This window comes from Narcine bancroftii, chromosome 2, assembly GCF_036971445.1.
Source record: "Narcine bancroftii isolate sNarBan1 chromosome 2, sNarBan1.hap1, whole genome shotgun sequence".
Taxonomy (NCBI): domain Eukaryota; kingdom Metazoa; phylum Chordata; class Chondrichthyes; order Torpediniformes; family Narcinidae; genus Narcine; species Narcine bancroftii.
The window spans coordinates 353,902,145-353,926,606 of record NC_091470.1 but is presented as its reverse complement, the minus strand read 5'-3'; the positions used below and the strand labels follow the sequence as shown (position 1 = coordinate 353,926,606).

Below are 24,462 nucleotides of genomic sequence, written 5' to 3'. Positions count from 1 at the left end.
TGCAGTAAGGTTGCTTTTCCCTGTAGATGTATAAAACAAGGCAGCAGAGGTCTAAGTTCAGAAGTAAATGGAGAATACAGTGGAACACAGTCAAAAGTCAACTGCATGTATGACCAGGATGGATAAAAGAAATAGAACAGGCCTAAATGATCATAGGAGGCTTTTGAAAGCAGGAGAGTGTGGAGACAAAGTGTAGTGGTTGGAAGAAGGTTCCGAAGGCTAAAGGGTAAGAAGTCATGGCTTAAGGAACAGTGGGCAACGGTAGGGACAGATGATTCAACTCACGGAGTCAGCTGTGGTGGACTATGCTCCACATTTAGTCAAAAGGTAATGCACAGAAATCTGGGTTAAAACTTTAGAAGAGAAGGGAGTGCTGTGGGATCTGTCTACCAGGTGAGATTTAAAACTGCCCTTTTTTTTAAGTTTGTATAATGCCTTAGTCTTCAATGAGAGTTATAAGGAAGAATTTCTTCACCCGGAGGGTGGTTGGAATCTATCTGAGAGGATGGTGCAGGCAGAGAAGTATCTAGATCAGCATGAATCATTGAGCTTTGAATGGTACAGACCAAGTGCTGGAAAATGGAATTCATATCAATGGGTACCCGATGATCAGTGATGGTAAGAGTCTGTTTCAGTCGTATGACTAAAATTTCTTGTTTTACTGGCCCTGTGCAATCATTTGAAGGAGCGGAGACTACGTATGTCATAAATCCCCAGTGAATGCTTATCCCAGACAGCGCGGTTAGAACAATGCAACCCAGGTCCAAAGTCAGCGCTGCCTGGAAGAAATTTATTCAGTCTCCCCATCTGCAAGGCTTTCCTCCCTCCCTCCAAAACGTACAGAGTTAGTAGGCTAATTGGTCACATGATGTATTTGAGTGGCGTGGGTTTGTGGGCCAGAAGGACCTGTTACTATGTTCCATCTCTAAATTATTGAGGTGTATAACTTGAGAGATCACTTCTGTGCTGTGCAAATAAGCAAAAGTAAATGAGAGTGCAGTCGAACACAGTCAAGGAGGAAAGGATGAGCAAATTTAAAACTAAGAATTTCAAAGAAATAAAAAGGGCATACACGATCATAGGAGGCTTCTTGAAAGCAGAAGAGAGCGAAGACGAAGTGTAATTCTTGAAGGAAGGAATGCTAAAGGGCACGAGGTCATGGCTTAGGGAACATTGGCAATGATAGAGGCAGGTGATGCAGCTCACAGAGGTGGACTTGGACAATGATCAACATTGAGGCAAAAGATTAAACACAAAAATCTAGAGAGGGAGTGCTGTAGGATCTGTCTGCCAGGTTAGATACAAAATCATGCCTTGCTCTTCGCTGGGGGTCATTAATAAGACATTTAGCCCTCAGTTAACATAACTAAAACAGATCATCTGCTGTTATTGCTTTGCAGTTTATGGGAGGCTGCGGTGTGCAGATTAACTGCCATATTGCCTGCACTACAACATTTCAGTGCAAAAATGTTAAAATATTTCGGATAGCAGCAATAACATGAAAGTCATTGCAAATGCAAATTGTTTTTAGTGTTTTATGAAAAGCCAACTTGTATGAAGAGAAATACAGCTGCAAGAGAACAGAGATCACTGGGGCAAAACAATGGAGTGCTCAACTACTGATGCAAAGGAGCACGAAGATGTCATTTGCTGGTCAGACAGATACAGGGATACAACGAGTTTCAGACCCTTATAGAAATAACCCTTACCATTACCATCTTTGTTAATCAGGTGGCACAGCTAGTGGGCCCGCTGCTTCACAGCCCCAGTGACTGGGTTCTATCCGTGACCACATCAGTTTCCTCTCTCTCATCTCAGAAATATGCGGGTTGGTCAGTCATAGGCCACTGAAAATTAACCCTAGCATGTAGGTGAGTGGTAGATTCTGGTAGGAGTTGATAGGCATGTGAGGAGGATCGGTTAAAGCAGAAATTATTGGGTGAATGGGAATGCTCTGAGAACTGGTCTACACTCATTGAGCCATGTATGGGGAAGGGTTGTGGCTGTCATGTGACAGCACTGCCCCCTACCTAGTCAGAGGACACCCCAGCTGCCAATCAAGTTTGGTTCTGACCCACCCATTAGTGCAAACCTTGCTATTGGATTCATGCAAATGACCTGGACTGGACTCTCCAGCCTGCCTGTACTTGCCCATGGCCATTGGCTGTTGCAATTGGATTAACTCTCCTGGTACTGAGCCATTGAGCCCTGCTAATAACATGGGCTGGAATCTCTAGGTGCCATGTGTTCTTTGCTCTCTCTCCCCCTTTGCCAGCTTGGGACCACCCTGCTTCATTCCAGGCCTAGAAATGTGGAAGGGTGCTGGAGAATCTCCTGGTAAGATGTGCACTGTTTAAAAGGGTTGAGAGCTTTTAATTGTGCCCCTTGTAGCATAGAGCCGTGTCTGCACTGAGTCAAGGGGAGGTGGGGTATCATAGAGATTTTTCCTTGATCATTGTATGTAGCAGTTCATTGTGTTTGTGTGTGTGTGTGTGTGTGTGTGTGTGTGTGTGTGTGTGTGTGTTTTGTTCCCATGCTATTTTCCCCACGTTCATCAATTGTCCACTATTACTTTCCCAAGGCGCATTGAATCTGTTACCATTTCCCACAGTTACCTTGTGTAAATAAAATCCTTCCTTATCAAACCTGTGTTCAGAATCCTTGCCTTTGAGACTTACCAAACTGGTTTCCTCACTCAAAACAGGCTAGTAGTCTCTTTCTGTGTCACACAGAAGTAGGGTTTTAAGGGAATGCCAGTTGTACTGCAGAGAGCTACATAGAAATATTAGACTTGGGAATCATAAAACTTAAGCCTGCTTGAAGATCCAATTGGAAATAGCTGAGATGCTTGCCCAAAATTTAAAACATAGACCAGTTTTTGTACTTCCCAATCTTTCTTCATGGCTTCTTTCATACATCACTGTTCTATTCTTTACTCCCCCATTTACTTGCCTTTCAATCCCTTCAATGCATCCAAACATAATCACCTCAACCTGTGTATATTTAAACTACTGTTACTTGTTATTTCTAGACAAATGCATACAGCTTCAAATTGCATTCATATTAAAACAAAATTATATTGATGATAAGTATTAATAAAAACATTGTTTTCATCATTTTATTGGTAAGTGGTTTGAACTTGCTAAATTACAATATACATTTGTACACATTGATAATGCTTCTGTTCCTTTTCAGTAGTATTCTTCAGAAGCTCATCATTGAACATTTCCCTGTTCTACTTCCACACACATACACACACGCACGCACTGAACATGAATACACCCACAGGATATACTGCTCAGTTCATCACCTCCGAAGAAATGAAGGATACTCCAAGAATACCAAGTGGTTCGACAGGAGGACACTGTTGATGATCTGGAAAAGCACATCACCCATCACGTTGCATTGATCTACTTCAATATCACCCATTGTACAATCAGATCACATAACAAGAAACACATTTACATGAATAATATAATTATTTTTTAAAAATGTCAAACAGAAGTCATTTATGTTTCAAATGACAGTCTTCTATATGAATAATGAGTAAATGCAAGAAAAGAATATTTGGTTTGCAAGCCAGGATTTTTTCTGTCCAGGACGTTGATTATACTTTCAAAGATAGCAACTTATTTTAAATTCACGTTACAAAATTGAAAACCATATTGAATGGCTTTACATCTCTGGGATGAGTTTTAAACTGGGCCCAAGTGAAATGGTAATGAAAATCTCTTCTACCTGCTGCCTTTCAGGTCCATCGTGAATAGGGCTGATCTTCTGACAGAAAGCGGTGTTTAAATGTTATCTGTCATGACGGATGGTTGTGGGCGGAAGATATATTTACTGTGAATCTACTTGACTTGGGGTGTGGGAACTGATGGAGAAGATTTCCATGAAAATTTCCTCATCTTCAGCAGGTTTTCCTGAAGTTATTGTGAGAAATCATTACAGGACAGATTTGATTGAGTTTATTTGAGAAAATGAAGGTAGTTCGTGTGAGTAAGTCAGTGGATATTGTGTATGTGGACTTCAGTCAATATTTTGATAAGGTCCTTCATGGTGAGATGATCCAGAAGATTAAGGGACATGGAATCCATGGAGACCTGTTAGATCAGACTTGGCTTGGCTATAGAAGACAGAGGGAAGAGGTGCAGGGGGTTTAATTCTGACTGACAGTACCATTCTGCGACCTCCATTTGTCTGATTTAGAAATGATTTGGATGAAAATGTAGTTTGGGTTTACAGGTGACACAGGATTAGTGGAATTATACACAATGAGGAAGAATTCAACAGGATAGTGTCCATTTGGAAATGAGCTCAGAAATTAATCCAAACAAGTGTGAGGTGCTGCATCCTGGGAGGTCAAATAGAAGAGGAAGGTGTGCAGTAAATGGCAAAACCCACAGGAGCACGGAGACACAGAGGGATCTTGTGGTGCAGATCCACAGCTCCATAAAGTCCTGTTGCAGGTGTATAAAACTTTGGAAGGAGTGCAGAAGAGGTTCACTTTGGCATTGCCTGGATTAGAGGGTATCAGCTATAAGAAGAGGTTGGAAAAATGTGAGTGTCAGAGGCTGGGGTTAACCCCGATGGAAGTAGATATAACAATGAGAGGCATGGATAGAGTGGACATAGTCTTTTTCCCCAGTGTGGAAATATCAGACAAGAGTGGATATATTTTAGTGAGAGAGGAAATTTTAAAGGAGGTTTGCGAGACACTTTTTTTTGACACATAGAGGTGGGTGTCAGGAATACACAGCCAGAGGAAGTGGTGGAGAGATATTTAGATTAGCCACAGGAACAAACAGGGAATGGAGGTAATATCGACTAAGTGAGGGCAGATGGTATTTTTAAATTTAGACATACTGCACGGTAACAGGCCATTTCGGCTCATGAGTCCAGGCTGCCCAATTTACACCCCATTAACCTACACCCCACAAACCTACATCCCAGTACATTTTGAACAGTGGGAGGAAATCAGAGCCCCGTGGAAAATCCATGTAGACACGGGGTGAACTCCTTACAGACAGTGTGGGATTTGAACCCATCCAGTTCCCAGACCAGTCCTAATCACTGGTGCTGTAAAGGCATTTCGGTAACTGCTATGTCAACCATGCCGTATTTGTTAAAATTGGCAGCACGATACCCGCCTTCATCAACAGAGAATAGGGAAGTTAATGTGCAACTATAAATAACATTGGTTAGGTCACAGTGTAGTAATGCATGAAGTTTTGACCAGTATACTACATGAGGATACGATTAAACTGGGGAAGATGCAGTGGGGCATCACCAGGATATTGTCTGGGATCGAATGTTTCAGTTGGGAGGAGAGAATGGATAGAATCAGTTCTTTTTCATGGAGGCTGAAGGAGACCTGATTGATTTATGCAAAAATATGAGAGGCATGGATAGAGTAGAATTGAAGAAATTATTTCCCTGCAGCCATGGTGCCTAAAGCTAGTCTACATAGGCGCAAGGTTTAGCGAAGAAACGAGGAAGAATATGTTCACCCAATGAGTGGTTGCAATCTGGAATACACTGCTTGTGAACTGGTGGAGGCAGAGACTTACAATATTTAAGAATTTAGATCATTTAAACGTAAATGCTTTGGGCCTAGTGCTATGAAATAGGATTAGTGCAAATGGGTACTTGATGGTTAGCAGGGACTCATTCTGTCCTGTGTGACTATGATTCACACAAGGCAGCTCTTGTCCTCCCACCATCAGTAGGTAACAACACTTACAACTACAAGGCGAGTCCTGGAGCAAAAGATTCATCCTTGACCTTCTGGCAAAAGGTCAAGCTGGCAGAATAGAACCACAACCTGGATAGAACCATCTCAGTTAAATTAAACAAAAGTTGGAAGGGTGGCCAATGCTGCCGGATTCATGTCCCGGCCATGAAGGTGTTTCTTCTGGGTGAGGTGGGGGTGAAATCACATAATATTGCTTCCAGGAAGCAGCAGCAAGAATCTTAAAGAAGTAGTAGTTTAGCATTAGCCAAGGGATAAGGCATGGCTTAACCTCTCATTTTGTGGCCGGTTTGGTAAGTGATTAGTGTTAAATTACAACATGGTGCTATGTATTCAACAAAGAGTTACATGGAGATTTATAATCTTATAACAGAGTGGAGGAGATTATCATACCATCAGAATAGTGAAATGCCAGTATTACAACTCTTAAGGCAACTCATTTGCCAGTATTACAACTCATTTGCCAGTATTACAACTCTTAAGGCAACTCATTTATTTTAAACGTTAACTTCTGTCCCATTCAAACCCTTACTCTTGCTGCCATCTTTGGTGTGAGGAGTGAAACAAGAGTCTGTAGATGCTGTGTTTGGAGTAAAAACACATAGAAATGCTGGAGGAACTCAGCCGGTCTCACAGCATCCAGTAATATACGTTTACCTCCTAGGGACGCCATGAGACCGGTTGAGTTCCTCCGGCATTTCTGTGTGTTTTTACTTTGATGCAGTATACAGACAGAGTCTTCTACCTCGATCTACACCTGCTGATTAATTGCAGGTCTTGGGTGGGTGGGGGAACGATTTGTATTGATCATCCCATGTACAGAAAGGACCTTTTCTCCCCTCCTGGTCCTCTCAACTAATCCCAACTGGAATTGTCAGGAATCATCAGTAAATACAAGAATAAAACAGAGGTAGCTTTGCACAGACATTTCAGAAAAACATAAAGTTTAAAAAAAATGCATCAATAATAAACATATAAAAAAAGTGGAAATTGTTCTCAAACACACAAGGTTTTAAATACACTATAATTTCCACTGCATTTTTGGCAGTGGAGTTATTGTTACAAATGAAGAGTTTCTTAACTCTTTCTGTAGTGTTAAAAATTAAAGCTACAATTAAACCTTCGCGTGGCAGCTGGAGTGTTATCAAAATGTTATTTATTCAGATCTGGTCACCAGGAGGTTTTTTTTTGACCCAGTCATTTGACCCTTCCACCTCATTAGCTTGTGGATTGATCTCTCACCTTTGTTAGTGTTGGAGGTGGAATTTCTGGCATCAAGTGTACTCCAATGGTAAAGAAAGTGAGGTATTGTCAGTCTCTAATGCTAATCTGGCCCATAGTGGGCCATAGCCTCCTTCCTACCTCCTCATTTTACCACAGCCATTTCTGTAGCCTTTCTAAGAACTCTTAACTGCTATATTGAAGGGCGGGTTCACATGACACATGAAGGATTGCAAAGAACATGGCTGTGACCACCCAAGTTCAATTGAATCAGACATATCTAAGGCATGAGTGAACCATCAGCATGTTAATCCACTAGCATTTTGTTCTGCTATGAACCACAACTAGTGTTTTTTTTTACAAGTAACACTGTTCACTGTCTGGATAGCGAGCTGAACTCGCATGCTACTGACTAAAGTCTGAGATTTAATTCCAAAGACTGAAACTCATTCCCTTGCAACTGTGATTCCTGTACATTTTCCCCTCAAAAATTGTTAATCTCCACATCATCCTGAAGGATAGACCTACCCCAATTGGAGCACTGCCTGGATCTCTAACTGTCGCCAATCTTCCAACGTTGATGAACATACAAAGAACTGGATTTTGATTATAACTACAAAAGACGTGGCAGTGGAAAAGAAGCAATTATCAGGCACTAATCTCTCATCTGATCTGTTTGCTGCAAGTGAAACCAAATATTCAATGAGATGTTCAGAGTGATAACGTCTGCAGCCCGTTTTCACCTAATTTCCACACTATGACAAGAATTAGATGGAAATTGCTATCTTTAACGCTTTGCAGAACGCATCCAAATTAAGAAATTATGCTTTTAGGGGATTAATATGATGATGGTATATCACTGGCCACTAGCAAATCAATGGAGGTCTGTAAAGAAAGCAGTTAAATAAGAAAGTCTGCAGGTGATGGGGTTGAGTGCAATACAAATCGTGCTGGAGAAACTTAGCCTCTCTAGCAATCATTCAGGACAATTCCATATTTTTCTATTGATTTTTATCATCCCTCTTTTTTAAATGGTCACACTACACACTACGATTGCACCAACCGCCAATTCCTGCTTTCGAGGATCCCCTTACAGTCAAGAAAGGATCCCAACCCAATACTGGCTCCTGCCCCATTCTTTGCCATTCCTGACGAAGGGTTATAGCCCAAGTGTTGACTGTCTATTACCTTCCATGGATAATGCCTGACCTGAGTCCATCCAGAGTCTCTGTGTTACTCCTTATTGGCTCTCCAGATAAGTCATTCCCGTGCCTAATTTTCAGATACCAACATACCAATATCACATGGCAAGGCAGCAACTGTATTATATTTCATTTAAATTTTAAATTAGACATACAGCATGGTAACTGGCCATTTCAGCCCACAAGCCCATGCCCCAATTACACCCAATTAACCTACAAACACGGGTACATTTTGAACGATAGGAGGAAACCAGAGCCCCCAGGGAAAACCATGCAGACACAGGGAGAACATACAAACTCCTTACAGACAGTGCAGGATTTGAACCCTGGTCCCGATCGCTGGCGCTGTAAAGGCGTTGCACTAACCGCTACGCCAACCGTGCCGCCACCTTTCCCCACTTTTATATTTGTTCCAGATATTTCCCCCACTTTTATATTTGTTCCAGATATTGCCCCCACTTTTACATTAGGTTGTTTGAACAACACATATATCAATGGACCAGTAACCCAAACCTAGGGCAGGGTCAGGAAACATTCTGACTGACCCCACAGCAACCCTGGATCAATGACCAGCTACTAGGAAGGCCAGTTTCTCAATATCTCCACCATGGGGAGCATCACTTACCAACTGATGAAGTCAATAGAAGGCAGTGAAGCTTCTTCAATTATTGACGGGAATATATTTCAAAGGTTGGCCTGAATAGATGTTAAATGAGGTACAGAATGTGTGAGTGTGTGCGTGAGAGAGAGAGAGAGAGAGCACAAGATCTCTTTAAAAGAGTTGTACTATACCATCCAGATCTGGCATGGTAACTCGTTTTATCTCTTCCCTGACTGTCACTGGGGTTGGCGAAGCAATGAAAATGAGAAACTGGTGGTTTCCTGGGACCTTCATTGATTCCTCAAGTGAAAAGTTTGTTAGACCACCTTGACAAGGTAGCCTCGTACTGTGGACCTTACTGGGCCAGTGAAGAGATTTCCCAGTGACAGCACCACTGTCCTATCAAGTTTTCACTCAAGGGTAAAATAAGTTTAAAAAAATGATATCTCATCATTTTTGGAGGATATAGCTGCCTCACCACTCCAATGACCAGGGTTCAGTCCTGAACTCCAGTAATGTCTCCGTAGAGTTTATTCATTCCTGTGAACACATACATTTCCTTGGGTGCTCTGGTTTCCTCCCACATCCCAAAGGCATGCCACCTGGTGGGTCAATTGGCCACTGTAAATTTCCACAAGTGTTTGCAAGGGTCACAGGATCTGGGGGCAACTCGTGGAATTGTGGAGAGAATAAAATGTGATTAGTGTAAAATAGGTGCTTGATCGTCAGTACAGACTAAATGGATCCAAAAGGTTCTTTTGTATGCTTTTTGACTCTATGACAATTCAAAGATCCTGCGGTTCCATGTTATTCAATAGGCAATCAGTCTGGTTTTGATTGGTGGAATTTTGTAACACCTTAAAAAGGCAACTAGTTCTCCGGTGATGTCAGGAAGGCATGATCCTGTCAAGGTGGATGCAAGCATGGGCCACAGGCACCAAAATTCCCAATTAGTGCTCACCCAACATGAGTTACTGTCATGTTATCCGCAATGTGGACATGCTACTCTTAGTGATATCACTCTAAAATGATAACACAATTCAATTTTCCTGAAGAACCAAATGAAATGTGCACTGCACAAATCGAACAGAAGAGCACATAGAGAGATATAATGGGAGGAAACTCCTGAAATGTTCAATTGGCCCACACCGCCTATTTCTCTAAATTCTATATCGTTCCCAAGATCGTGTTCTATGGCGAGCTCTCCACTGGCCACCGTGACAGAGGTGCACCAAAGAAAAGGTACAAGGACTGCCTAAAGAAATCTCTTGGTGCCTGCCCCATTGACCACTGCCAGTGGGCTGATCTCGCCTCAAACCGTGCATCTTGGCGCCTCACAGTTCGGCGGGCAGCAACCTCCTTTGAAGAAGACCGCAGAGCCCACCTCACTGACAAAAGGCAAAGGAGGAAAAACCCAACACCCAACCCCAACCCACCAATTTTCCCCTGCAGCCGCTGCAACCGTGTCTGCCTGTCCCGCATCGGACTTGTCAGCCACAAACGAGCCTGCAGCTGACGTGGACTTTTACCCCCTCCATAAATCTTCGTCCGCGAAGCCAAGCCAAAGAAAGATATCGTTCCACATAAACAGGAAGTTTTGTCAGTTGTACCCTCTCATTGTTGTTTTAACAGTAAAACATGCAAATTTCAGGATATTTTCACCTCACTTCTGAAAGGTGTCAGGTTACATCTGCTAACGGTTGACATTTTGATAAGCACTTTCCAATGAAGAACAGGCTACAAAGAATCTTCAGTTTGCAGAGTTGAATTTTAAAAAAACACAAACGACCCTACATTTTTTTCTAGGAGGCTGAAATATTAATGGCAGCCATTCTCACACAAAAGCACCCCCGTTCCCCCAGCCTAATGTTGTGGCCAATATTCACCCATGTCAGGGGAAGGTACCAATAGTCTGCCAGCAACTTCTATGTAAAGAGCCAGGCTCTCTGAGGAGCATATCACAGAGTAAAGATTCCAAAGCATCTGCACAGGTTAGCGAGCTCAGAGGAGACTACATATTTGAATAGGACGTGGTCATTTAGCTGTTCAATTCTGTTCCACCTTATAATGAGACCTTGGCTGATCTGTGACCCAATTCTGGACTCAGTGCCTCAGGGTGCATGAAGGTGACCGGGGTGGGGGGTGGGTGGGTGGAGGAAGGGGGGAGTTATCACAGAATAGGCTAGTAACTCATCTTCACTTATTGCCTCATTTTCTGCTCATAGCTCATCGCACAAAAGGAAACTAGTTCCTCAGGAGATATCAAAATACAATCAAGAGAAGTGACATTAATAGTACATGACCAACAGGAATGGTCACAGAGATTAGGTTCCCTTTCTCCATCTTGTCAAGAAAGTGTAAGAGTTTTATTTCCAGCGGATTCGAGGCCTTGCTTGCTTGCAGTGACCACAGCTCGCGTTTCCGTATATAAGCACACTCCACGGGAACAAAGTTGGAAAATCTGGCCTTCAGCAACTTGAAAAACAAAATTCCAGGCTGATTTGTAACTCAGCCCAGGGTCACTTTCCGACAGGAATTCCGTGTGAGTGCAGGTGCAGCCATCGTCCTCTCATTATGTAACGACTTCCCGTCTGATTGGAGACATGGAATTTGGCACTATTTCCACTTGAGGGGGGAAAAAAAATACATCCCTCTTGTTGATTACTTGGCTGCTCCCCTTTCTCTGACCAAATAAGCACCTTCTCCACCCCCACCCCACCCCCACACAAAAGAGAATGCAAAGTAAAATATGGTCGGTTGTATCTGTCGTTTACCTCAACTGTGGTCTGCTCTTGTTTAAAATGCACATTCCTTAAAGAGTGTGTCTTTAAATATTACTGTCCGGTGGGCCGACAGATGAGTTACAGCTAGTTGTTTATTTTAGGGCACACACACAGGATGCTGAGTTGCTCGAGGAAAAAGGGAAAGACTTCCAACTGGTGAGCACTCTTGTTCATGCTCTGGACTTGCACCGAATGACAAACGGCTGCATTAAATCCTTCAACACGATGAGCAAGATGGTGATTGCTGAAACAATCACCTTCCATAACTGAACTCTTTCCGGAAACAGCAACCTTAGATGTAAAGGCTCCATCGTAAAACATGCATTGTTCTCAGAAATCCCAACAGTTGCATTCACCGTTACTGCTTCAAAGATTATTTTATGGGCCATCTTTCTGCAGCGAGCAATCTCACAGTGTTCTGGGTTTAATGACCCATGTTGCATTGGGATTTAAATGGTACAAGTCTAGAATGTATGTGTTGAGGTCCAGGCACCGTTCTCCTGAAAAGAGGAACAACTCATTGTAAATAATGAAATGTAAATGGCCGCATAAAGAAACAAACAAAGTCACTGGATTCTGAACTTGTTCCCGTAAGCAAAACTTCACTCTGCTAATGGGTAAAAGAACTAAAGTCTGCTTTAAGTACCCAAGTTAAAATAAAACCACCATCGGAGAATTTTCATTTCCTCACTCAGTATTGTCTGCCCCCTTGGATGGATTTAACTGCTGTTAACCTGATCCATTAAACATTGATGTGACTCATAACTCAAAGCAAGACTCCTGACTCACAACCAAACTCCCTGAAATGATCCACTGGAGCTGCTCAGTTGTACCGCTGATAAATCCATTTCCTGACTTACAGTATGTAGTTCTGCTCAATTGTAGTGAGGGTTTCCACCTCTAGCAACCTTTCATATAGGCCATTTCATGTCGGGCCTTCGTCTTGAGACTGGCTACAGAAAATGGGAACTTATTTTTCAGACAGCAGCCCTAAAAGGCTACTCCAGCATTCCATTCATATCCAGAGGTGCCTCGTAGTCCCCTCTGGATTCGACGGAGGCAGGGAGACTGGTGCCAAAGCGCCACCTGTCATAAATACGCGGCAGAACAATGGCCATCTTCCCTACCCATAGTCCCCCATGCAGCTGAAACCATTCTATGGTTCCCAGAACAGTTCCAGCTGTGAGGGGGATTATGGGAAGGGAAGATGGCCATTGCTTTGCCGCATTTTGAACCGCAGAGAGCAGCCCAATGTGGCTGTCCCAGCCTGCACTGCCGCCCCCTGACTGCCCCGCCAGTCCCCTCTGTCCCGACTGCCCTGATGGTCCCCACTGCCCCCTTGACTCTCGCTGACAGCTCCCGCTGTCCCAATGGTCCCTGCTGCACCCCGCTGACAGCTCCTGCTGCCCCTCCAGTCCCCGCTGCCCTGAATGCCCTGATGGGGGACCCACCAACACCCCCTCCCCCGCCGTTGACAGCTCCCGCTGCCCCAACTGTCCCCGCTGACAGCCCTCGCTGCCCCCTGGCCCCTGCTCTCCTGACTCCCCCGAGGGCTCCCCGCCGCCCCTGACTTGGAGGGAGAAGGGTGAGTGGGGAGCTGGGTCGCGGGCTGACGGCATCATCAACCCGTCCCTAAACCGCGGGTTAGTACGGCTGTACATTCAGATTGATCGGCGGAGGGCTGTGCTGTGGAGATTATCCCTCTCGGACACTGCCTCCACACATTCAGAAAGGTTGGTGATTATGTGCTTTGGTGGAGTTTCTCTGCCTTAACATCTCAACTTTTGGGTTATCTGAAATGGCCTAATGACTTTTCACACCCCATCCCCTCTTCTCATTTGATGCAAAGATTTTGTTCAAATTCTTCTATCCATTAACTTAAATCCACATCCCTATACTGTATTATTAGTCTTTTTGTGTCTCTCTGTCCACATTGCTTACCCTCTCAATTTTTTTTAAATTTAGAAATTCACCCCTTGTAGCCCACAAGCCCATGCTGCGAAAATACACCCTCCGAGCCCCTTACGACTTTGGGATGTGGGATTAAACCGGAGCACCCAGAGGAAACCCATGCAGGCATGAGGAGAACATACAAACTCCTTTACTGATATGGTGAACTGCTGTATTTCTGATTACCATGTTCCGCCCCGTCCTGTGACTGTACCTGTGGCCCCTTCCTCTTTTGACCTTTTATAAAGCCTCTAACTCCATGACCCTTCCCCAGAAAGCCCGGGTCATGGCACAGGATGAGGTCCTTGTCCATTGTGAATAAAAGCCTGTAGATCAGAGACTCAGTCTAAAGTCACTCAAATTATTTAGTGTGTCCACTGACAGCACCAAATTTGAACCTGCTGGCGCTGTAATAGTGTTGTGATAGCCACTCTGCCTTTCTATACACAGTTTAATTTCACCTCAGTCCTGTTCACTCAAGTACCTATCGCCTAACCCATCTGATAATTAAAGATTTCGGGCCTTAGCAGAATCCCTGTAACTTTGGTCGCTGAACTTTACAACTCAAGCACGTTAATCTTCCAAGACAGCAGCAACCTTTAACCATTTTCAATGACTATTTAGTGATATAATAATATTAATTCATCTCATACATTTTAATATTTTAAGTAGAATCTTACCAATGTTTCCACCAATTTCGAACAGATAATGGCTCTGTCCATTGAGGGGCGCTGTAGAACTTGAGCTGCGAAGGTAAAAAAAGAAAGAGGGTCTTTAATTTGGAATATTTTGACATTTGCAATTCTCATCACTTTTTTTAAGCATCAAACGGATTTGAAATTTATTGCAAATCATTCAGTTCTGTTTGTTCGATCATTAAATGTGAAATACTTTGATTTTATTTTTGTAAATGCAAAGTTGAGGCCAGATCAAGAGGAAGGTTTTCTGTAAACAACTTGGATCATTAAAGAGACAATGGGAAAACGAGAATTTAACATCCAAATACTATTCTTTCTGTCCACGTGCACTCATACTTCAGTCATTCTGAACAAGAATTCCAATTTATATTATCTAAGCAGCGTAAATGACAGCTCGACACATATGGTAGTATTCTGAGTTATGGAATGATGCCCAAGTCAAAGGCCAATGTGTGACCCCGACTAATATGATTTATGTTGATGCTTGGATTTGCTGACTATTAGCTGAGAGACTGAGTAGCAGCACCTCAAGGGCATTACTACTGGTGTGCCATGTGCTAGAGGACTCGTGGGAACGTCAAAGTGTAAAAAGTTCAGGCAGGGCGAAATTTGTCAAATGTTTCCACTGGCAATATGTAGAGGGAAAGTCTTGATCTGGTCTTGGGAAATTGCGAAAAATAAGTCAACAAAATGTTCTGTGGATGAGCCTTTGGTGACCAGTGACCATTGTTGTCTTAGATTTAAAACAGTTATGAAGAGAGACAGGATGGGACTATATTAAAATCCAGTATTGGGGCAAGAATAACTTTTGACAGTACAAGACAAAAACTAGCTCGGGTTAATTGGAGAAGGTTGTTTGATGGAAGAGGAATGTTAGGGAAATGGGATTTTTTTTTTAAAGTGTGTTGACATGAGTCCAGGACATGCATGTTCCTGTTCGACTGAAGGGTCAGACATGTAAGCATAGGGAGGTTTGAATGATGAGGGAAGTTCAGGCTCTGGCCAAGAGCAAAAAGGAGGCATGGGGTAGGTATAAGCACCTGGGATCGTTCATACTTGAAGGAGCTTCAGAAACAGAGGACCAAACTAAAAAAGGAAAACAGGACAGGAGATAGCTCTGGCAGATAACATTAAGAATAACCTTGAGAGATTTTATGTACATAAAGGCAAAAAGGATACAAAAGGGGGAAACAATGAGTTCTATTTCTGGTCAGAAGCAAACTAAAACGGAACATGGGAGAAAAATCACAGAAATAGCTGTGATGGGACAGTGAGCAAGTGCGGGAAGAGCAGCTTCAGCGACTTCATGTGTGAGTCTGCTCAGTGCTCCCACTTCTGTTCACCTCGACCCAACCCTTGCTTCTTTCAAATCTAAAGAGGCAATAGATAAGTGGACATCAGATAAGCAAACATCAGATACAGTGAGGGGAGGAAAGTTTAAGGGAGATAATAGGGTTCTTTTTTTTACACCCAGAGAGTGCCTGGAATGGCGGTGGAGGCTGAACAATGGGGACTCTTAGACAGGCTCCTGGATGCAGGAAAAAGAGAGGGTTATGGGTGTGAGGTAGGGTAGGTTTAGTTTGTTGAGTAGGTTTATATAGGTCAGCACAACATCAAGGTCTTAATGGCCTGCACTATGCTGTACTGTTCAATATATGTCTGTAATAGGAGAGAGTCTAAGAGACTAAGAACGATGTCAATGCTGGTTCAATGAAGGGGTCAAAGGTCTGTTGAACAGAGCTGCTCTCTCTGGAGGAGGTTTAAAGAAAGGGAGTGAATGAGAACAGAGGAGAAAGTAGCAATAATCAATGCTGCAACCATGAGATGCAAAACCCTAGTTATTGAAAATCAGACAAAGAAACATGCTGGAAATATCCAGCAAGTCATGCATTGTCTGTGGAGAAATTAGGGTGGCACATTTCGGGTAACGGTCAGCATCACGCTATCATACTGCATTCAACCCAGGTTCAAATCTGGCACCCTATGTCTGCATAGGTTTCCTCCGAGCGCCCTGGTTTCCTCCCACCCTTACAAAATACATTCAGAAGGGGTGTGGGGTGGGGTGGGGGGGGGAGGGGTTGTAACTTAATTGGGTGTAAATGTGTGGCATGGGTCCATGGGCTGAAGGGCCTGTTAGCACATTGTATGTATGCTGCATGCCATTTCTGAACTCATTTCTGATGCAAAAATGGAAACTTCATTACCTGACCTTATTGAAATTCAATAATGAGTCTCAAGCCCAGGCAGGAGATAAGCTTTTGCATTGACTTGAAGAACAGAATCCCATCTCCCACATCACAACCGGAATTAACGTTAATTTCAAATATTTTGGGCATCCACCCTTTCTGGTTTGAGTCAGAAGTGGCCAGTTCTGATAAATATTCAACAAGCTGTAGGGTACCTATCAATATTTATTCTTCACCAAAGCTGTCCAACTGGTGGACATTTCTCTTTTATTTCAGGTTTCCAGTAACTGCTGGGTTTGTACCCCAGTCTCAGTGCACCCACCCCTGTCTATTTACACCTCTTCCAGATCGATCAGCAACAATTAACAAATGTTTGGCACTCTCTAAGAGTCAGTACTCTTTGTATAATTCATTCCACCACTCTTCACAGATATTCTTTGTTCTCTCCACCCCTCCCATTTTCTGCAGTTTAAAACCACAGAAAATTGTTCCCAAAATTCCGAATGCAGTCTGTGTAAAAGGTCCTGGAGGTAAAATATTGGAACAGTGGGACGTACATGTAGATTAGACATCGCGGTCAGCCAAAAGTACCGCACCTCAGGTATCTAGTGTAAACGCCCGCTGAGATCCGAATTTTTGGCATTCTGGTCGTTCTAGTGTGAACTAGAACTGGAAGGTGGGTGTGATCATTGTTGATGGACAATTAAAACGTCAGTTGTCTGTAACAATCATAACAGATCGAGTGAACACACCGAAATGCTGGAGGAACTCAGCTGGTGTTTAGCATCTAAAGGAGACAGCTGATGTTTTGGCCCTGAACCCTTCAAGGAAAAATCAGAAAAGACAAGAGCAGGATACATTAGCAAGTCTCCAAATTGAAACAATGGGGGAGGAGGACTCCAGACCCATAAAAGGTGTTAATTGAATATGATAAGGGGGAAGGTACAAAATTTATTTGGTCTGTGGAAAAGGAGACAGGGAAGTTGGGGGGGGGGGTGGAACAGCTGTGGGAAGGAAGTGGGGGAGGGTGTTCCATGCTGTATCACAAACCGCTTTCAGGTGCTCGGACGCACATATGCGCCGGCAGACGCGGCTGGGGGAGTGCAGCTGGGACATTCAGGAGGCCGTGGAGAAGACGTCTTTCTGTCACCTGAACATGCCGGCTGGAGGAGAGCTGGGTCCGAGCGAACGCCAGTTCCTGTGGACTGTGGCCATATTCCCACCGCTGCTTTCAGGTACCACGGGGGATTCTCAGAGCTGGAGATTATTCCTCCAGGAGAAGGGTTAGGTAAGTGCTCCTCTTGGCCGGGTTCTCCTCTTTCAGGTGGCCACCCCACAGCTGTATTGGCGTACAATAGGCGGCTTTACAGTCGGGTATTGTGGCCACCTGAAAGCGGCTACAGATAGATACAGTATGGATATAAGCCCTCAAGTCCACTGACTTCACACCGACTCCCAAGCACCCATTTACACCAATTGTACATCAATCCCATTCTCATCAACTCCCCCTCAGACTCCAGTTGATTCATCAACCCATACAACTTTGGGATTGGGTAGAAACCCATAGAGTCTCAGGGGTGTAAATACTATTCGTTCGACATAGACGTAGAACATAACAGCACAGTACAGGCCTTTAGGCCCATGATGTTGTACCTATTTAAATCTTTAAAAAAACTAAACTCCCTACCTCATAACCCTCTATTTTCCTTTCATTAATGTTCCGGTCTTCTTTCTTCTTTTGTTTCTTTCTAAGAGTCGGTTAAATGCCCTTATTGTTCCAGTCTCCACCACTACCCCAGGTGACGCATTCCAGGCACCAACAATTCTGTAAAAAACTTACCCCAATCTCTCCCCTAAACCTTCATCCCCTCACTTTGTACAGATGTCCTTTGGTGTTTGTAACTCCTGCCCTGGGAAAAAGGTGCTGCCTCTCATAATCTTGGAGACCTCTAAGTCACCTCTCATCCTTCTTCGCTCCAAAGAGAAGAAGGCTAACTTTGCCTCACAATACACATTTTCCAATGCAAGAAACATCGTGGTAAATCTCTTTTGCACCCTCTCCATAGCTTCCACATCGATATATAGAACATAACCGCACAGTACAGGTCCTTCAGTCTACGATGTGGAGACCTATATACTTTTTTTTCTGGCTATTCATCCCATAGGATGATGATGTTTCCTTTCAGTCAGTTTGTGGGGCTTGATATGTGCGTCTTGGAGAGGCTGTACAGACCCAAATCCTTGACAGGCCCTGTAAGGATACCACACTCAAAAGAACATAGGAGCAGGAGTAGGCCATCCGGCCCATCGAGTCTGCTCCGTCATTCAATAAGATCATAGCTGATCTGATCACTGACTCAACTCCACCTACCTGTCTTTTCCTCCTATCCCTTAATTCTTTTTTAATGTAAAAATCTATCTAACTGAACCTTAAATATGTTTAATGAAGTAGCCTCAACCACTTTCCTGGGCAGAGAATTCCAGAGATTCACTACTCTCTGGTCTCACGTACCACTGAAAACAATTTTCCTGCCTCGATCTTATCTATCCCATTCACAATTTTATGTTTTTAATAAGATCTCCTCTCGTTCTTCTGAATTCAAGTGAGTATAATCCCAGGCGATTTAGTCTCTCCTCATAGGTCAACCCCCTCATCTCTGGGATCAACCTGGTGAGCCTCCTCTGGACTGGTTCCAAGGCCAGTATATCCTTCCTCAAGTATGGAGACCAGAACTGCACACAGTACTCCAGGTGCAACCTCACCAGTACCTTGTATGGTTGCAGCATAACCTCCCTGCTCTTGAATTCAATTCCTCTAGTGATGAAGACCAACATTCCATTTGCCTTCTTAATAACCTGCTGTACCTGCAACCCAACTTTTTGCGATTCATGCACAAGTACTCCCAAGTCCTTCTACACTGCAGTTTTGCACCATTTAAATAATAATCTGCTTTTCTGTTTTTCCTACCAAAGTGGATTACTTCGCCTTTACTAACATTGCATTCCTCAGAAAGGAACAGCGGCTGCTTGAATGTATTAGGTGAGAGTAGGGGTTGCACAGCTCCAGACCCACCCTCTTCACATCCTCTCCTAGATCCAGGGGCATGGTGGGGTCCAAGACAGCTGGGAGAAGTTCTGTTGCAGTGAATGGCCAGACCAAGCTTCAATGCAAGGGATGCCCTTTCCACGCTTCACGACATGTGTTTGCTAGATGACCTTTGACCTTACAAGAGGGATTATCCACCCTTTGACAAGTCTTGGTTTTTCATTCTGCAGGGTCTCTAGCCACCCTCCGCACCAGGCAAGCCTGCTGGGGGAGCTGGTGTAGTCACCGACCACCCAACCATGCGACAAGTATGCGACCTGACATACATATAGCTACCCAAAAAAAAAAAGAAACTCTCCCCATCTCATAACCCTCTATTTTTCTTTCATTCATGCAAGGAAATAATCAGAGATCATAGATTTAAAATTATTGTTTCAATGAAAGGTCTTGGACCTGAAATGTTAACTGTTTCTCATTCCACAGATTCTGCCTGATGGCTGAGTATTCCCCCTTCTTATATCAGGCTTTCTGCAACCAAATATTCATTTAAAATGAAAAGGAAAGGTTCTAAAGGGGAGACAAGAAGACATTTTCTCAATCAACACCTTCTTGGGCTTTGAAGGATTTTCCTTTCCTCCAGGAACTCACCTGTTCTCACAGTGAAACCGGGCCAAAATATCACTTGCTTTCGTCTCGTTGTCCAACTGAATGGCCATTGAAACCTTTGAGAGCTTTGTGGCATAAACACGGATAACTCCCTCTGGTATGTCCAACTGCAGAGAAAGAGAACATCACACTTAATCTCAAGAAGAATTTTTTCGTTTGTACAGTTGAACCTTTATTGGGTGAATTCTGCAAAAACACAATGCCGGAGAAACTCAGCAGGCCAAATTGTGTACAGGTACACAATCCTTTATCTGGACATCTAAAATCCGGAAAGCTCCAAAAACCAGCATTTTTTTCCTGGTGCTGGTACAGTGGAGGGAGAGAGAGAGAGAGAGAGAGCAGCGCGACTAGATTGAGCAGCGCGACTAGATTGGGCAGTGCGACTCGAGCGGGCGAAGGGGTGAGAGAGGCGACAACGCGACTCGGGTGTGTTGCGGAGAGGAGAGAGAAGGCAGAGCGACTCGGGTGGGCGAGGGGGAGAGAGATGGCAGCACGACTTGGGTGGGTGAGGGGAGGAGAGAGAGAGACACAACAGCACAATTCAAGTGGGCTTAAATCTGAGGTAGCTGGCTTTTGTTCCAAAATCCAGAAGAATCTGAAATTCAGAATGTACTGCCCCCCAAGGGTTCCGGAGAAAGGAATGTGTACCTGTACTTTCTGTTGGTAAGATAAAGATACATTGCCAATGTTTTGTGCTTGAGGCCTCCATCAAGGGTGATTAATAGTTAGCGTCATGCAATTACAGCGCCAGAGTCCCAGGTTCGAATCCGTAAGGAGTTTGTACGTTCTTCCTGTTCTGCACAAGTTTCCTCCTAACCTTCAAAATGTACCAGGGTTGTAAGTTAATTGGGGTATTTGGGTATGGGCCATGCTGTATGTCTAAATTAAATTAAATTAACTCTTACAGTGCCATCTTAACCTTACTAACCAGTACCAGAAGAATATGAAAATAGAGATAATGGTAGATCTGTGGCGTAGAAGAAGATTCAAAGTTCAGACTCCTCAACAAGATCTCAGTATCAACAGCACCCACACAGACATCTGGGGAGAAGTTTATCCAAAGTAAATCCATGTGGAGACGCTGGTAGAGAACGGCATCAGAACAGTTCAGACCATTGCACATCCCACCCCCCTCCATCTGCGCATTCCAATGCCTCAGAAAACCTTTTAGAAGACTCATCCCATCCTGGCCACAAACTCCTCTCCTTCCCCTGTCAGGTGGAAGATTCACAAGAGTAAGATCATACGCCACCAGGTTCAAGGACAGTTTTTTTAAAATCTCCTGAATGATTCTCTCAAGGGCTAGATCACCTTGGTTCGGTCACCTTTCTCTGTGACCATAACCTACATATAGGTTGTCGACCTGGAACAGCTCACAAGACAAACCTCCCCACCATTCCTTGTAGGCAAGGGATCAGTGAGCTCTAACATCCATCCATCCATCTGCCGTGATGGACAGGTTTACTGCTCGTGCATAAATTGCCAACACTACACCATTATGAAGCACGGTGAATGACCGAGGTTGGAGCACTTCTAGTCAGTGATCAAAATTTTGAGTGCTGTCTTAGACCGTAGATTGAGAACCTCACTTCAGGAAAAATATAATGGTCAAGGAGGGGTTAAAGAAGAATTTTATAAGCTTTCCAGAAATATGAGATGTTTTTTATGAGGAGAGGTTGGAATAATTAGGACTGTTCTCCTTGAGAAGCTCCAAGGTGATTTTTCAAGTTAAGGAAGGGTTTTAATAGAATACATTTTCTTCTGGCTCAGGGGAATAACCATAGATTTAAAATAAATGGATAAAGACCCAGAGGAGAACTGAGATGTTCTTGCTCAGAGGGTTGTGATGTAGAACGCTCACATGAAGTGGTGTTGGAAGTGATTCCATAACTAAATTTTATCATGGAGCAAAGCAGATGGTTAAGGATTGCTAAACAAGTACAAGGACAGATCTCCAAGTACCCGCATCTCATTGATGGGCTGATGGAAGGAAGGGAAATGCCAACATACCTTAAAGCTATGCCTCAGAGCACTGGGGCATAGGCTCACACCGGCCACGTCCCACGAGGCAAGCTCCGGGTTCCGATTTCGACCTCGGGCCGAGCTTCCAGACGGGGGCGAGCAGTTTCCCTTGAAGGCAGGAGGGAAAAAGAATGAAGGAGGAGACAGCCACGCCACTCTTGTCCGCCTCCTGTTCTCACTCTCATTCATCTTCCGTACCTGAGCTATCATAAAGGAAGGAACCTGGGTAAAAATAAGAGGAAAAGCCAAAGTTATCGATAATCATATATCCTAGACAAGATGCAATTAGTGAGGCCTACTGAACAATTATTTGTGTGAATCATTGAAATTTCAAGGTTACTGTCACCAACATGAAAATGGCATCTCGGTGCTCAGTGAGTGGAAGGAAGATGTCAATTTGTGCTGTTGGAGATGAACCAAAAGATTTTATCATCCATTAGTATAAGCGGCCTTTTAGCAATCTGTTCAATTATTGCCAATTAACCTCTGGTATTGAAATAATTCATAAGTAGGAAGTCTCTTTCTTTCAGGCTTTACATGTTGGGAGATTTTAACAATGTAAAATTATGGTGTTATGATTCTCTACCTGCTGCTATTCTTTCCACGCTAATTTTACTTTGAATTCACACGAACTCCACCTCCTTCTTAAGCTTTACACTATTTTATTACCTTTATCAGTGATTGGTCGGAGAAATACAAATCCTTATTCATAAAGATTCAGATGTTTTGGCTTCCCCATTGCTAAAACATCAGCACACACATTCTGAAGTTTAAATTTTGAAAGACTTACTTTTTTTTAAAAAATTCAGACATGCAGCATGATAATGGACCCTTTCGGCCTATGACCCCCCCAATTACATCCAATTGACCTACATTTTGAAGGGTGGGAGGAACCCGGAGCACCCAGAGGAACCCTCCACAGACACAGGGCGAGTGTGCAAATACACTGCAGGCAACACCAGATTCAAACAGCACTGTGCCCCTCCGGTTGTTCAGTTAAACAAGAAAATCTGCAGGTGCTAAGGTCTAGTGCCAAATGCCCAAAAGTGCTGAAGAAACTCAGCAGGTCATGTTGCGTCCAGTGGAAGTAAAAGCCTGAGCCATTCATCAAGAATGTGGAAAAGCAGGTAGAGGCCTGGTAGAAGTACAGAAGAAACCAAAACTTGAATGAAGGGGGAGTGGGGGGCCATAACCGGAAAGGTTGAAAATGACTCGTCCATATTGAATAAAGTACACCTAACAAGTTTGCTTACCGTCCACAGGATGTCCTGATATTTGATGAGTAACTGGACAATATTGGCAGCCTTGGTGGCTGCCTCTGCCTGTTGATGGTTTCCAGTTCTCCCTTTGCACATGAAGAGGTTTGGTGCAACAATCATGGAGACGTTCCACAGGCTCATTCTGTTTTTCGCCTCGTTTGCGACAACTTTGCTGAGATATTCCAAGAAAGCCTAAAGTTTGGTAGTGGTATTGAGAGGAGAGAGAAAAAAATTAGCCGAGTTGCCATTTGATTTCCCATTTTTCCTTCTCTTCTCGTTCATCTCACACAAGAAAGACTCAAAAGCCAATTTTCACAGTGATGTTTTAAGAGATTTTGGAATCCTCGGGGATCTGGGTCCCCTATTGGTCTTACCATTAATGAGAAATAAAGAGAGATTATACCTCCAATGCTTATTATATAAAGCAGTCGTTCTCAAACTTTCCTCCCCACCCCCCCCTACATAACTGCTTAAGTAATCCCTTACTCACCACCGAGCACCTAAGGATGCCAAAGGTGCTCGGTGGTGAGTAAGGGACTACTTAAGGTGGTATGTGAGTGGTGGAAAAAAAGAGAATCTTTGGTATAAAGCTATGTTAAAGAATAAACTGTGCAAATTAACAATGGAATTATACCTGTTTAGGAATTTTAACATGTATGTATAGAGTCATGTAAAATGGTCTCTCTCAGCCCTCACTACACAGAAGTTTCCAATCATAATTTCCCTCCACCATCTGATGACTTTTCAACACAACCTATGCATCTCCTCACATAACAATTGTAGACTATTTTCCCCGTAGATGAACATTCACCTTCAAAGACATCAATGACATCAATCCGATCACACACGAAGGGGAAAAATAAGTGGACTTTGGGGGTTATTGCTACTAAAATGAGACAAAAAGGGGTGATGTATGGAACCACGGGTCCTTCTAATAAGTGGCATCAACATGCCTATATTTAGCTGTAGTGGGCTTTCACCTCAACAAAATGGCAATGATCCCAAGGCAAAATAAACGAAACAAGTAATCAGCAATGTCAGGTACGCACAGTCTGTGGGATGATTCTATTAGTTGC

The 24,462-nt window shown here is 43.5% G+C and overlaps 1 protein-coding gene across 8 annotated transcripts in view; it reads right to left on the bottom strand.

The window, feature by feature from the left end:
* Positions 1 to 3,104: 3,104 nt before the first annotated feature.
* The window catches only part of LOC138755770 (rho GTPase-activating protein 28-like), a 213,469-nt gene continuing 192,111 nt past the window's right edge, over positions 3,105 to 24,462 (bottom strand). For all 8 annotated transcript variants that reach the window (XM_069922339.1, XM_069922341.1, XM_069922345.1 and 5 more), the window contains 5 exons: positions 23,381 to 23,578; positions 22,116 to 22,349; positions 20,088 to 20,212; positions 14,190 to 14,254; positions 3,105 to 12,059 (listed from right to left, as the gene is read on the bottom strand). In XM_069922339.1, coding sequence (XP_069778440.1) covers positions 11,968 to 12,059; positions 14,190 to 14,254; positions 20,088 to 20,212; positions 22,116 to 22,349; positions 23,381 to 23,578 — 714 coding nt within the window. In that variant the 3' untranslated portion in view covers positions 3,105 to 11,967. The remainder of the gene's footprint in view (positions 12,060 to 14,189; positions 14,255 to 20,087; positions 20,213 to 22,115; positions 22,350 to 23,380; positions 23,579 to 24,462) is intronic.